This window comes from Delphinapterus leucas, chromosome 11, assembly GCF_059928025.1.
Source record: "Delphinapterus leucas isolate spDelLeu-1000000601 "Yukka" chromosome 11, BTC_Dleu_Yukka2, whole genome shotgun sequence".
Taxonomy (NCBI): Eukaryota; Metazoa; Chordata; class Mammalia; order Artiodactyla; family Monodontidae; genus Delphinapterus; species Delphinapterus leucas.
Genome location: NC_143139.1, coordinates 82,267,074 through 82,281,020, shown reverse-complemented (window position 1 = coordinate 82,281,020; position 13,947 = coordinate 82,267,074). Strand labels below are relative to the sequence as shown.

At 39.8% G+C, this 13,947-nt stretch overlaps 1 protein-coding gene across 2 annotated transcripts in view; it reads left to right on the top strand.

Annotated features, from left to right (window-relative positions):
- SLC5A8 (solute carrier family 5 member 8) overlaps positions 1 to 13,947 on the top strand; it is a 75,899-nt gene that overhangs the window by 43,494 nt on the left and 18,458 nt on the right. The window contains exons 11-12 of one of the 2 annotated variants that reach the window (XM_022599910.3): positions 7,844 to 7,930; positions 10,214 to 10,419. In XM_022599910.3, the coding sequence (XP_022455618.1) occupies positions 7,844 to 7,930; positions 10,214 to 10,419 (293 nt within the window). The remainder of the gene's footprint in view (positions 1 to 7,843; positions 7,931 to 10,213; positions 10,420 to 13,947) is intronic. The other variant, XM_089921165.1, reaches the window with a different exon arrangement.

Sequence of the window (13,947 nt, the reverse complement as noted above, 5' to 3'; positions counted from 1 at the left end):
TATTTTTTCATTTATTCATTCTGTTCTATCTGTCACTTTTACTCTGTGGACAAACCGGTGTGTCCCTGATTCTTCTTTTACGGTTCTGTCCACTTTCAAAAATTAGCCATTTGAATACTGGCAACAAACATCTCTTGAAATTTTCAGCATTTTGCCTTTCTCTATTCTTCATACTGTACATTTTATTTCACTATCATGATTTTCACATCTCTACATCAAAGCAAAGATTGCAATTAGTAAGGTTTAAATCTTTCTACATGATTTGATCTTTTTTTTTTTTTTACATCTTTATTGGAGTATAATTGCTTTACAGTGGTGTGTTAGTTTCTGCTTTATAACAAAGCGAATCAGTTATACATATACATATGTTCCCATATCTCTTCCCTCTTGCGTCTCCCTCCCTCCCACCCTCTCTATCCCACCCCTCTAGGTGGTCACAAAGCACTGAGCTGATCTCCCTGTGCTATGCGGCTGCTTCCCACTAGCTATCTATTTTACGTTTGGTAGTGTATATATGTCCATGCCACTCTCTCACTTTGTCACAGCTTACCCTTCCCCCTGCCCATATCCTCAAGTCCATTCTCTAGTAGGTCTGTGTCTTTATTCCTGTCTTACCCCTAGGTTCTTCATGACATTTTTTTTTCTTAAATTCCATATATATGTGTTACCATACAGTATTTGTCTTTCTCTTTCTGACTTACTTCACTCTGTATGACAGACTCTAGGTCCATCGACCTCATTACAAATAGCTCAATTTCATTTCTTTTTATGGCTGAGTAATATTCCATTGTATATATGTGCCACATCTTCTTTATCCATTCATCTGTCGATGGACACTTCGGTTGCTTCCATGTCCTGGCTATTGTAAATAGAGCTGCAATGAACATTTTGGTACATGACTCCTTTTGAATTATGGTTTTCTCAGGGTATATGCCCAGAAGTGGGATTGCTGGGTCATATGGTAGTTCTATTTGTAGTTTTTTAAGGAATCTCCATACTGTTCCCCACAGTGGGTGTACCAATTCACATTCCCACCAGCACTGCAAGAGTGTTCCCTTTTCTCCACACCCTCTCCAGCATTTATTCTTTCTAGATTTTTTGATGATGGCCATTCTGACTGGTGTGAGATGATATCTCACTGTAGTTTTGATTTGCATTTCTCTAATGATTAATGATGTTGAGCATTCTTTCATGTGTTTGTTGGCAGTCTGTATATCTTCTTTGGAGAAATGTCTATTTAGGTCTTCTGCCCATTTTTGGATTGGGTTTTTTGTTTTTTTCATACTGAGCTGCTTGTAAATTTTGGAGATTAATCCTTTGTCAGTTGCTTCATTTGCAAATATTTTCTCCCATTCTGAGGGTTGTCTTTTGGTCTTGCTTATGGTTTCCTTTGCTATGCAAAAGCTTTTAAGTTTCATTAGGTCCCATTTGTTTATTTTTGTTTTTATTTCCATTTCTCTAGGAGGTGGGTCAAAAAGGATCTTGCTGTGATTTATGTCATAGAGTGTCCTGCCTATGTTTTCCTCTAAGAGTCTGATAGTTTCTGGCCTTACATTTAGGTCTTTAATACATTTGGGGCTAATTTTTGTGTATGATGTTAGGGAGTGATCTAATCTCATACTTTTACATGTACCTGTCCAGGTTTCCCAGCACCACTTATTGAAGAGGCTGTCCTTTCTCCACTGTACATTCCTGCCTCCTTTATCAAAGATAAGGTGACCATATGTGCGTGGGTTTATCTCTGGGCTTTCTATCCTGTTCCATTAATCTATCTTTCTGTTTTTGTGCCAGTACCATACTCTCTTGATTACTGTAGCTTTGTAGTATAGTCTGAAGTCAGGGAGCCTGATTCCTCCACCTCCGTTTTTCATTTTCAAGATTGCTTTGGCTGTTTGGGGTCTTTTGTGTTTCCATACAAATTGTGAAATTTTTTGTTCTAGTTCTGTGAAAAATGCCAGTGGTAGTTTCATAGGGATTGCATTGAATCTGTAGACTGCTTTGGGTAGTACAGTCATTTTCACAATGTTGGTTCTTCCAATCCAAGAACATGGTATATCTCTCCATCTGTTTGTATCATCTTTAATTTCTTTCATCAGTGTCTTATAATTTTCTGCATACAGGTCTTTTGTCTCCTTAGGTAGGTTTATTCCTAGATATTTTATTCTTTTTGTTGCAATGGTAAATGGGAGTGTTTTCTTGATTTCACTTTCAGATTTTTCATCATTAATGTATAGGAATGCCAGAGATTTCTGAGCATTAATTTTGTATCCTGCTACTTTACCAAATTCATTGATTAGCTATATTAGTTTTCTGGTAGCATCTTTAGGATTCTCTATATATAGTATCATGTCATCTGCAAACAATGACAGCTTTACTTCTCCTTGTCGGATTTTGATTCTTTTTATTTCCTTTTCTTCTCTGATTGCTGTGGCTAAAACTTCCAAAACTATGTTGAATAAGAGTGCTGAGAGTGGGCAACCTTGTCTTGTTCCTGATCTTAGTGGAAATGCTTTCAGTTTTTCACCATTGAGGATGATATTGGCTGTGGGTTTGTCATATATGGCCTTTATTATGTTGAGGAAAGTTCCCTCTGTGCCTACTTTCTGCAGGGTTTTATCATAAATGGGTGTTGAATTTTGTCGAAAGCTTTCTCTGTGTCTATTGAGATGATCATATGGTTTTTCTCCTTCAATTTGTTAATGTGGTGTATCACATTGATTGATTTGCATATATTGAAGAATCCTTGCATTCCTGGAATAAACCCCACTTGATCATGGTGTATGATCCTTTTAATGTGCTGTTGGATTCTGTTTGCTATTATTTTGTTGAGGATTTTTGCATCTATGTTCATGAGTGATATTGGTCTGTAGTTTTCTTTGTGACATCCTTGTCTGGTTTTGGTATCAGGGTGATGGTGGCCTCGTAGAATGAGTTTGCGAGTGTTCCTTCCTCTGCTATATTTTGAAAGAGTTTGAGAAGGATAGGTGTTAGCTCTTCTCTAAATGTTTGATAGAATTTGCCTGTGAAGCCATCTGGTCCTGGGCTTTTGTTTGTTGGAAGATTTTTAATCACAGTTTCAATTTCAGTGCTTGTGATTGGTCTGTTCATATTTTCTATTTCTTCCTGATTCAGTCTTGGCAGGTTGTGCATTTCTAAGAATTCGTCCATTTCTTCCAGGTTGTCCATTTTATTGGCATAGAGTTGCTTGCAGTAATCTCTCATGATCTTTTGTATTTCTGCAGTGTCAGTTGTTACTTCTCCTTTTTCATTTCTAATTCTATTGATTTGAGTCTTCTCCCTTTTTTTCGTGATGAGTCTGGCTAATGGTTTATCAATTTTGTTTATCTTCTCAAAGAACCAGCTTTTAGTTTTATTGATCTTTGCTATCGCTACCTTCATTTCTTTTTCATTTATTTCTCATCTGATCTTTATGATTTCTTTCCTTCTGCTAACTTTTGGGGTTTTTTGTTCTTCTTTCTCTAATTGCTTTAGGTGCAAGATTAGGTTGTTTATTCGAGATGTTTCCTGTTTCTTAAGTAGGACTGTATTGCTATAAAGTTCCCTTTTATAGCTACTTTGGCTGCATCCCATCAGTTTTGGGTTGTCGTGTTTCCTTTGTCATATGTTTCTAGGTATTTTTTTATTTCCTCTTTGATTTCTTCAGTGATCACTTCGTTATTAATTAGTGTATTGTTTAGGCTCCAAGTGTTTGTATTTTTTACAGATCTTTTCCTGTAATTGATATCTAGTCTCATAGCGTTGTGTTCAGAAAAGATACTTGATATGATTTCAGTTTTCTTAAATTTACCAAGGCTTGATTTGTGACCCAAGGTATGATCTATCCTGGAGAATGTTCCATGAGCACTTGAGAAAAATGTGTATTCTGTTGTTTTTGGATGGAATGTCCTATAAATATCAATTAAGTCCATCTTGTTTAATGTATCATTTAAAGCTTGTGTTTCCTTATTTATTTTCATTTTGGATGATCTGTCCATTGGCAAAAGTGGGGTGTTAAAGTCCCCTACTATGATGTGTTACTGTCGATTTCCCCTTTTATGGCTGTTAGTATTTGCCTTATGTATTGAGGTGCTCCTATGTTGGGTGCATAAATATTTACAATTGTTATATCTTCTTCTTGGATCGTTCCCTTGATCATTATGTAGTGTCCTTCTTTGTCTCTTCTAATAGTCTTTATTTTAACGTCTATTTTGTCTGATATGAGAATTGCTACTCCAGCTTTCCTTTGGTTTCCATATGCATGGAATATATTTTTCCATCCCCTTACTTTCAGTTTGTATGTCTTTAGGTCTGAGGTGGGTCTCTTGTAGACAGCATATATATATAGGTCTTGTTTTTGTATCCATTCAGCCAGTCTGTGTCTTTTGGTGGGAGCATTTAATCCATTTACATTTAGGTAATTATTGATATGTATGTTCCTATTCCCATTTTCTTAATTGTTTTGCATTTGTTATTGTAGGTCTTTTCCTTCTCTTGTGTTTCTTGCCTAGAGAAGTTCCTTTAGCATTTGTTGTAAAGCTGGTTTGGTGGTGCTGAACTCTCTCAGCTTTTGCTTGTCTGTAAATGTTTTAATTTCTCTATCAAATCTGAATGACATCCTTGCTGGGTAGAGTAATCTTGGTTGTAGGTTTTTCTCCTTCACCACTTTAAATATGTCTTGCCAGTTCCTTCTGGCTTGCAGAGTTTCTGCTGAAAAATCAGCTCTTAACCTTATGGGGATTCCCTTGTGTGTTATTTTTCCCTTGCTGCTTTTAATATATTTTCTTTGTAGTTAATTTTTGACAGTTTGATTAATATGTGTCTTGGCGTGTTTCTCCTTAGATTTATCCTGTATGGACTCTCTGTGCTTCCTGGACTTGATTAACTGTTTCCTTTCCCATATTAGGGAAGTTTTCAACTATAATCTCTTCAAATATTTTCTCAGTCCCTTTCTTTTTCTCTTCTTCTTCTGGAACCCCTATAATTCGAATGTTGGTGCATTTAATATTGTCCCAGAGGTCTCTGAGACTGTCCTCAGTTCTTTTCATTCTTTTTTCTTTATTCTGCTCTGCAGTAGTTATTTCCACTGTTTTATATTCAAGTTCACTTATCCGTTCTTTTGCCTCAGTTATTCTGCTATTGATCCCTTCTAGAGTATTTTTCATTTCATTTATTGTGTTGTTCATCATTGCTTGTTTCATCTTTAGTTCTTCTAGGTCCTTGTTAAATGTTTCTTGCATTTTTTCTATTCTATTTCCGAGATTTTGGATCATCTTTACTATCATTATTCTGAATTCTTTTTCAGGTAGACTGCCTCTTCATTTGTTAGGTCTGGTGGGTTTTTATCTTGCTCCTTCATCTGCTGTGTGTTTTTCTGTCTTCTCATTTTGCTTATCTTACTGTGTTTGGGGTCTCCTTTTTGCAGGCTGCATGTTCGTAGTTCCCGTTGTTTTTGGTGTCTGTCCCCAGTGGCTAAAGTTGGTTCAGTGGGTTGTGTAGGCTTCCTGGTGGAGGGGACTAGTGCCTGTGTTCTGGTGGATGAGGCTGGATCTTGTCTTTCTGGTAGGCAGGTCCACGTCTGGAGATGTGTTTTGGGGTGTCTGTGGACTTACTATGATTTTAGGCAGCCTCTCTGCTAATGGGTGGGGTTGTGTTCCTGTCTTGCTAGTTGTTTGGCATAGGGTGTCCAGCACTGTAGCTTGCTGGTTGTTGAGTGAAGCTGGGTTCTGGTGTTGAGATGGAGATCTCTGGGAGATTTTCACGTTTGATATTATGTGGAGCTTGGAGGTGTCTTGTGGACCAGTGTCCTGAAGTTGGCTCTCCTACCTCAGAGGCACAGCAGTGACTCCTGGCTGCAGCACCAAGAGCCTTTCATCCACCCGGCTCAGAGAAAAGGGAGAAAAAGAAGAAAGAAAGAAAGGAAGGAAGGGAGGGAGGGAGGGAGAAAGGAAGGAAGGAAGGGAGGAAGAAAGGAAGGAAAAAATAAAATAAAGTTATTAAAAGAAAAAATAATTATTAAGAAAAAAAATTTTTTTTAAAAACCAGACAAATAGAACCCTAGGACAAATGGTGAAAGCAATGCTATACAGACAAAATCTCACACAGAGGCATACACATACACATTCACAAAAAGAAGAAAATGGGAAAAAATAATAAATCTTGCTCTGAAAGTCCACCTCCTCAATTTGGGATGATTCATTGTCTATTCAGGTATTCCAGAGATGCAGGGCACATCAAGTTGATTGTGGAGCTTTAATCCGCTGCTTCTGAGGCCTCTGGGAGAGAGTTCCCTTTCTCTTCTTTGTTCGCACAGCTCCCGGGGCTCAGCTTTGGATTTGGCCCTGCGTCTGCGTGTAGGTTGCCGGAGGGCGTCTGTTCTTTGCTCAGACAGGACGGGGTTAAAGGAGCCGCTGCTTCGGGGGCTCACTCAGGACGTGGGGGAGGGAGGAGTGTGGATGCGTGGTGAGCCTGCGGTGGCAGAGGCCGGCGTGACGTTGCGCCAGCCTGAGGCACGCCGTGCGTTCTCCCAGGGAAGTTGTCCCTGGATCTCGGGACCCTGGAAGTGGCGGGCTGCACAGGCTCCCGGGAGGGGTGGTGTGGATAGTGACCTGTGCTCGCACACAGGCTTCCTGGTGGTGGCAGCAGCACCCTTAGCGTCTCATGCCCGTCTCTGGGGCCCGCGCTGTAAGCCGCGGCTCGTGCCCGTCTCTGAGGTCCACTCGTTTAGCCGCGGCTCGCGCCCGTCTCTGGAGCTCCTTTAAGCAGCGCTCTTAATCCCCTCTCTTCGCGCACCAGGAAACGAAGAGGGAAGAAAAAGTCTCTTGCCTCTTCGGCAGCTACAGACTTTTCCCCAGACTCTCTCCCGGCAAGCCGTGGCGCACTAGCCTCCTTCAGGCTGTGTTCACGCCGCCAACACCAGTCCTCTCCCTGCGCTCCGACCGAAGCCTCCCAGACCCGCCCGCCCCGGTGGGTGAGCAGACAAGCCTCTCGGGCTGCTGAGTGCCGGTCGGCACCGATCCTCTGTGCGGGAATCTCCCCGCTTTGCCCTCTGCACCCCTGTTGCTGTGCTCTCCTCCGCGGCTCCAAAGCTCCCCCCTCCGCCACCCGCAGTCTCCGCCGGCGAAGGGGCTTCCTAGTGTGTGGAAACCTTTCCTCCTTCACAGCTCCCTCCCACTGGTGCAGGTCCCGTCCCTATCCTTTGGTCTCTGTTTATTCTTTTTTCTTTTGCCCTACCCAGGTACGTGGGGAGTTTCTTGCCTTTGGGGAGGTGTGAGGTCTTCTGCCAGCGTTCAGTAGGTGTTCTGTAGGAGTTTTTCCACGTGTAGATGTATTTCTGGTGTACCTGTGGGGAGGAAGGTGATCTCCGTGTCTTACTCTTCCGCCATCTTCCTGATTCCCACCAATCTTTTTTTTAACCATACTTCTCATTCTAGCTTTATCCTTAGGAAATCAAGGATAGCATTGGGTTTCATTGCCACCTCTGGTCTCTTAGCAGTACTTATCCACAATCTGCTTTTGCAGGGGATTTTGAGACTACCAAGGCACAAAGAAGCGATGTGGTTGATTATTAATATCTACAAGAACAATACCAGGAGGAGTAGTGTCCCTCTTGTTTCATGATTCTCTAACCTCTTTACATTTTGCTTTTCTTATTGAGGGTACTTGAATGAACTGATGGAACTTGCGACTGAGAAGAAGCTTCCAAGTTCTATCTCTTTGTCAATGGCAAGGCTGCCATGAATGTCAGGAGGAGGCTGAATACTTTAAATCCTCATCCTGATGAAATTAAAGCATTTTAACTTTGGATTTGAGATTGCTAATTGATGACTTTTTATTATTTTTGTAGGCCGCACTCAGTATATTTGGCATGGTTGGGGGACCACTTCTGGGCTTATTTGCTTTGGGGATTTTGGTTCCCTTTGCCAACTCAATAGTAAGTATTAAAAATGAATATGTGGGGCTTCCCTGGTGGCGCAGTGGTTGGGAGTCCGCCTGCCGATGCAGGGGACGCGGGTTCGTGCCCCGGTCCGGGAAGGTCCCACGTGCCGCGGAGCGGCTGGGCCCGTGAGCCGTGGCCGCTGGGCCTGCGCGTCCGGAGCTTGTGCTCCGCAACGGGAGAGGCCACAACAGTGAGAGGCCCACGTACCGCAAAGGGGAAAAGAAAAAAAAAAAAAAAAAATGAATATGTGTAAAGCCTACTTTTCCAACTGCAGTAGCGCCTCTATAATTTTTTCTCAATTGTAAAGATATGGTTCCTTTGATATTTGTCATTAGTGACCTGTCTTGATGTCTTAAATTACTCATATTGACTTTGCTGGGATACACAATGAACGTACTATGCATTGTGACCCTGCATATGTGGAACTAAATGGAAACTACCAGAATAATATATGACTATCATACAATGAAATTATATAATAACATGATATTTATAAATACAATATATTATAGAGTATTATATAACATAACTAAAGGATATATATTATGAAACAATATACAATATGATATGTAATATATACTACAATATATATTATGACTATTATATAACTAAAGGAACAACATTTTGTGCGCATCTACTTTTTTGCCGTTCTTGAAAATTAATCGCTAGGATTTAAAGGAGATCTACAGGCTCAGATATGCAAGATTTCAGGGCAGTAGAGCTGAGGATACCTGTGACTAGCTGGAGTACAGTAAAGAGAAGAAATAGAATAAAATCTTCACCACTTTGGTCAGAAAATTTATACTCCTGATATTTAAAGATGTAGCTCCACCAACATGGTTTTAGACCCAAAGGAGTGATTATAACTGGGAATTGTATTCAGAAAGAGGTAATAGCTCATTTCTTCTACATAGACATATCTGTGCTTTGAGGCCAAGTTTTGTTTAGAATAAGTGAAACTGAAATTACTTCTCTGAAATCCAGGAGGAACTCCACTAGTTCAGTCCTGCTGTAAGCTGAAGTTCAGGAAAAGCTGGTAATGTATGTGTGGTTGTTTCAGACAGATGGAGAATAACTGCAGAACTATGACTTTACATTTAGAATTCCATTTTCCTCATGAGGCATTAGGAATTGGTAAGGCAGATACTAATAAGGGCTATTATCATCGTTATTATTGTTAACAATAATTCTCAACAAAGTGTCATATGAAAAGCTAGTTTGGCAGAAATTAATCAAAATGAAAGAGAGCAGTTTGTGTCCACCTCAGAATGTTGAAGCTTTGATGAGATTCTTTGCATTATGAGATACATAGTGGTTTGTTGAGTGCCTGAAATATTAAAAGAAGACTGACTTTTGATTTTTGACATTTATTTCCACCATGAGTTGCCTCCAGAAATGCTATAGCTGACTAGGTCCAACACGCCCTTAGAAGGGGAAGTAAGAACTGTTATTCCTGTCATAATATCTGTCATTATTCTTAAAGAAAGGGGAGAAATTTCACCACAGAGGAAGGCGCTTCCCAGCTCAAGATGTGCTTTCATCTCCATCATTTGGAACTAGGGCTTAAATCATTCAAGGACTGACTGACTGATCAAAACTACTTGGATTACTGGTGAAAAGCAGGCAGGGGAACCCACGTCTTCCAAAGACTGGGGAACCAAATGTCTTCAGAAAGGAAATCTCCACTTGTCTCTAGAGATGGTTTGGTTGTATGTACCATTGCAGTCATTTGTGAAAACAGCTGGCTGTTTCCCCCTAATTTTCCTGCAGTACAGTTACAGACATGCATGTTGCTATGTATAGCAATAAATTCTGTGGATGTTTTCTTCTTCGTGTCTGTTGCTGCTCAGATGGCATGCCATTTTTTCACAGATTAAATAAAAATAGAGGGAACAGTTGGCCTGAAGTCAGCTGCAGGACTGTTGTAGTTATTGGGTGTAAAGAGACAAGGAGGCCAAAACAGAGTGCTGGCCATGGAAACAGAGTGGAAGGAATGGAATTATGAGACAAAGGAAAAGAAAAATGGGCAGGAATTGGTGATTGGCGAGATAGAGATACGAATTATATGGGGGGGTTCCAGAGACCCCAGGGCTTTGGGCTGAGGGACCAGGGACCCATGCTGCTCTTGGCAAGAGGCAAGGAGCTTACAGGGGAAAAGAGTTTTAGGAGGGGACTGGTAAATTTGGCTTGGACCATGTTGAGCTTAAGCTTCTAATGTTAATTTCCATTTCAAAACAAACTGTATTATTTTTTTTGAGAAGTACTCCTGTTTTGCAGGGAGCACTTGTGGGTCTGCTGGCTGGATTTACCATTTCTTTGTGGGTCGGAATCGGAGCTCAACTTTATCCTCCACTTCCTGAAAGAACTATGCCATTAAGCCTTGAAACCTACGGCTGTAACAGCACATACAATGGGACAGATTGGATGACAACCACAGAAGTGCCATTTTCTACCAGTGCTTTTCAAGTATACAACATTGAAAGGTATTGAATTGAGCTTTATACTGTTGTATGTTTTAAAATGTGTGTGACAGGTAGAGAACCCCAGTTGCTTTTCTTGCCTTCAGTGCTGTGATTTTGCCTAATTCTGAAATGGGGAGAGCCCATGTGGCTTTCTGGCTATGATATTTTGTTCAGAAATAGCAAAAAATGCCATATTTTCTTAGTTTCAATAGAAACGTCTACCTCACCTACAGATGCAGAGGAGACTTGAATAGTAACAAAAAAATTTCTTTTATGGGTAAATGCTAATAAATACTGGCTCCAGTTGAATGAAAAAATGCCTCTGTACACTGAAAAACCTTTAAAATGAAAAGTAAAATGCTAAAAGACACATTGCATATATAGTTTTTGAAGTATAGCCTTTACCAGCTAAAAGCTACAGTTTATCTAAATATGTTGGGTAATTGCTATTTGTTCAGTTTTAAAGATGCCGTATCTTTAGAGCATTGGCAATAAGTCACAGCAGTGATCTTCCTGCTAGAGTTTTCAGTTATGCAGAACATTTTTGAGCTTCTGGATATTGATATTGTCTGATTTAATGAAATGATGTAGACCTTTTTTTATATCACTATTTCACTGCACAGTGGATGTGAGGGCGAGACTCCCCTTAGTGGATATATATCAATACATCTCCAGCCTTAAAGCACAAAACGCATGGATACATTCAAGGAATACAAAGATGAGGCCACTTCCCCTAAAGTATTACCCCAGTTCCAGCTTGCCTAGAATGAAACCATTGGAGAATCATTCCACCTGAGACAAGACATGGCATCTCCGTCTTAAAATGGACAGACTCCTGGGAGAAAGAATGTGACCATACATATAAACATCATTGGTGATTTATGTCCCAGAGGGAATTCAGCAGTGAGAACACTTGTCAGTGGGAGTTCAAGGCTGGTAAACTCTGCATGGGTAGAGAGAAAAGATAGTTCCAGAGCCTGAGGCATATATGGGGGAAGGTTTGACTAGGTGGGGTGCACAGAAATACAGTGAGTAGTCCGGATAAGCATGAATGCACTAATGTGGGGGGGGGTAGTCAGGAAGTCATTAGAGAGTGAAAAAGGGAGCAATTATTAATTAAGTGTAAGTAGGAGGACGTTGAAGTCGTGCTTTTCGTTTTACAATTTTGCTTAGCATTTGTCCTGATTATGTAAATGCCTCTTTTAATTTAAAAGAGTAAGGCAAATTGGTTATTCGGATTTCTGAAACAAATAAATTAGCTGAGGTTTACTATGTGCCTGGTACCATAACAATCACTTTTATATGTTAGCTTATTTATAAAATAACTCAGCTAATAAACAAGAATTTTTGAGCATGAACTATGCACCCGGCACTGGGCTGACCATTTATGTAATATCCATAGACAGTCTTCCCCTCCCATCCACCGTGGTTCCTGCCTTCCAGGCAATTATAATCTAGCTGGAGAGAACATGCTACTATACACAAAACAAGGAACTCAGTACGCATGATAAGTATGATAACTAGCTAATAAATAGTTGAAAGTATTTGTTAAAAGAATGATTATAAACAAAGTTGGAGTGTAGATTAGCACAGACTTCAAGATCTACTAATACTTGAAGAATGCAGAAGTTGGCTAGAGGAGAAGGTCTGGAAAGTTATTCTTGTCACAGAAACAACCAGAAGAGAAGTTGAACAAGAGAATAAACAATTAATGTTGTGAACAGTAGTATTCATAGGCTCTCATGGGATCCACGAGGAGGAAGAGCCTAACTCTTCCTGGGTGGAAGATGCTTCTTAGAGAAGTATTCCATGAACTGGAGCTACTCAGGTGAACAGGATTGGGCAGTGGGAACAAAAGGAAGATGGAGTGTATGTTGCAGAATGAAGGCAACATATGCAGAGGCATGAAGGCCTGAAGCCACATGGCATCTTAGGAAATCATGCATAGCTCAGTACGGCTAGAGTCCAAGGGGAATGAACGCACAGCTAAAGGTGAAGTAAGATATGCTTTGGTTGCCTAGGTATTGGGTTTCAATTACCCAGATTCAGTTTTTATTTAAGTTTCTAGTACTTGATGGGTACACATTGGTAGCTTGTTGTGCTTTTAACTTGCATTTCCCTTATGATTAATGAAGTTCAGTACCTTTTTACATGTTTATTGGCCATTCGTGTAACTACTCTTGTGACTTGTCTGTTGAAATCTTTGGTCCATTGTTAAATGGGTTCTCTGTCTTTTTCTTATTTATTTAGGATATCTTGATATATTCTAGATACAAGATAAGTTTTGAAAATATTTTTCTCCCACTCTCTGGCTTGCCTTTTTACTCTCTTAGTGATGCTTTTTAGTGGTCAGATTTTCTTAATTTTAATTGAGTTCAACTTATCAGTCTTTTCCTATATGGTTAGTCCTTCGTGAATTCCGTTTAAGAAATCTTTGCCTACCCTGAGGTCATAAAGCTATTCCTCTATTTTTTTATTTAAAAGCTTTCTTGTTCACCATTTCCACTTGGGAAATGTAATCCACTTCAGAATTGATTTCAAGTGATCAAGATTCATTTTTTCCCATATGGATATTCTTTTTTTTTGGACTAGAAGAACCGTTTTTTTGTTGTTTTTTTTTCATAACTCACACACACACACTGTATTTTATTTTTACAAGAGATAAATAAACTGACACCAAGCATTGTAAATGGATGGCCACAACAAAAGCAACGATGATTGCAATTACCAAACACGAAACACACTCATACTATGTCATAATACTGACATTCAGTCCAGTAATCCTCCACTGTAACAGCTCCTGTACTTTGCAGTGAAAATTGATTTGTATATTTTTTGCCTCTGAGTCCTTGTGGGATTTTTTTTTTATTCAAACAGAAAGTCACAAAAATTATAATCATCCTCAACAGTTCACTCAGTCCCATGTAATTAATTTTTTTCATCTTGATCTTTTGTTAGCACTTTTACAAATTCATCAGTTTTCCATTAGCGTTCTGAAAATGCTTATTCATTCAGTTCAGCAGTAGAGTCAGTTACCAGAAACCTGTACTTGTCAGAGTCTTTTCCATGAATTCCTTGAAGATGAAACCCTTTTATAGGAACATTTTTGTGAAAGCATCAGGGTACACCCAGAACTGTCTGTAAATGACAAAAGACTTAAAAATGACCCATATGGATATTCTGTTAACCAAGCACCATTTATTGAACGGAGCCTCCTTTTACGCCACTTTGCAATGCAGTGGCAACTTTGACATAAACCAAATGTCTATTTTTCTATGGGTGTGTTTTTCAGTTTTCTATTCGGTTCTATTTTGTCTGTCTTTGGCCCAATATATCACATTATCTTCATTTACCTGGCTCACATCTATTTTTCCCTTCTTTCTGGGATGTTGGCTTCTCAAGTTCTAACTGCCATGATCTCTCTGAGGTCTTCAAAAACCTGCCTCCCCCCATTTCCCAGTTTTCATATTTTGTTCTTGGCAGGATGGTGGGTCTACCCTATCAAAGCTGAAAGTGGAATCTTAGAGCAATTGTTTTAGAAGCAGATCA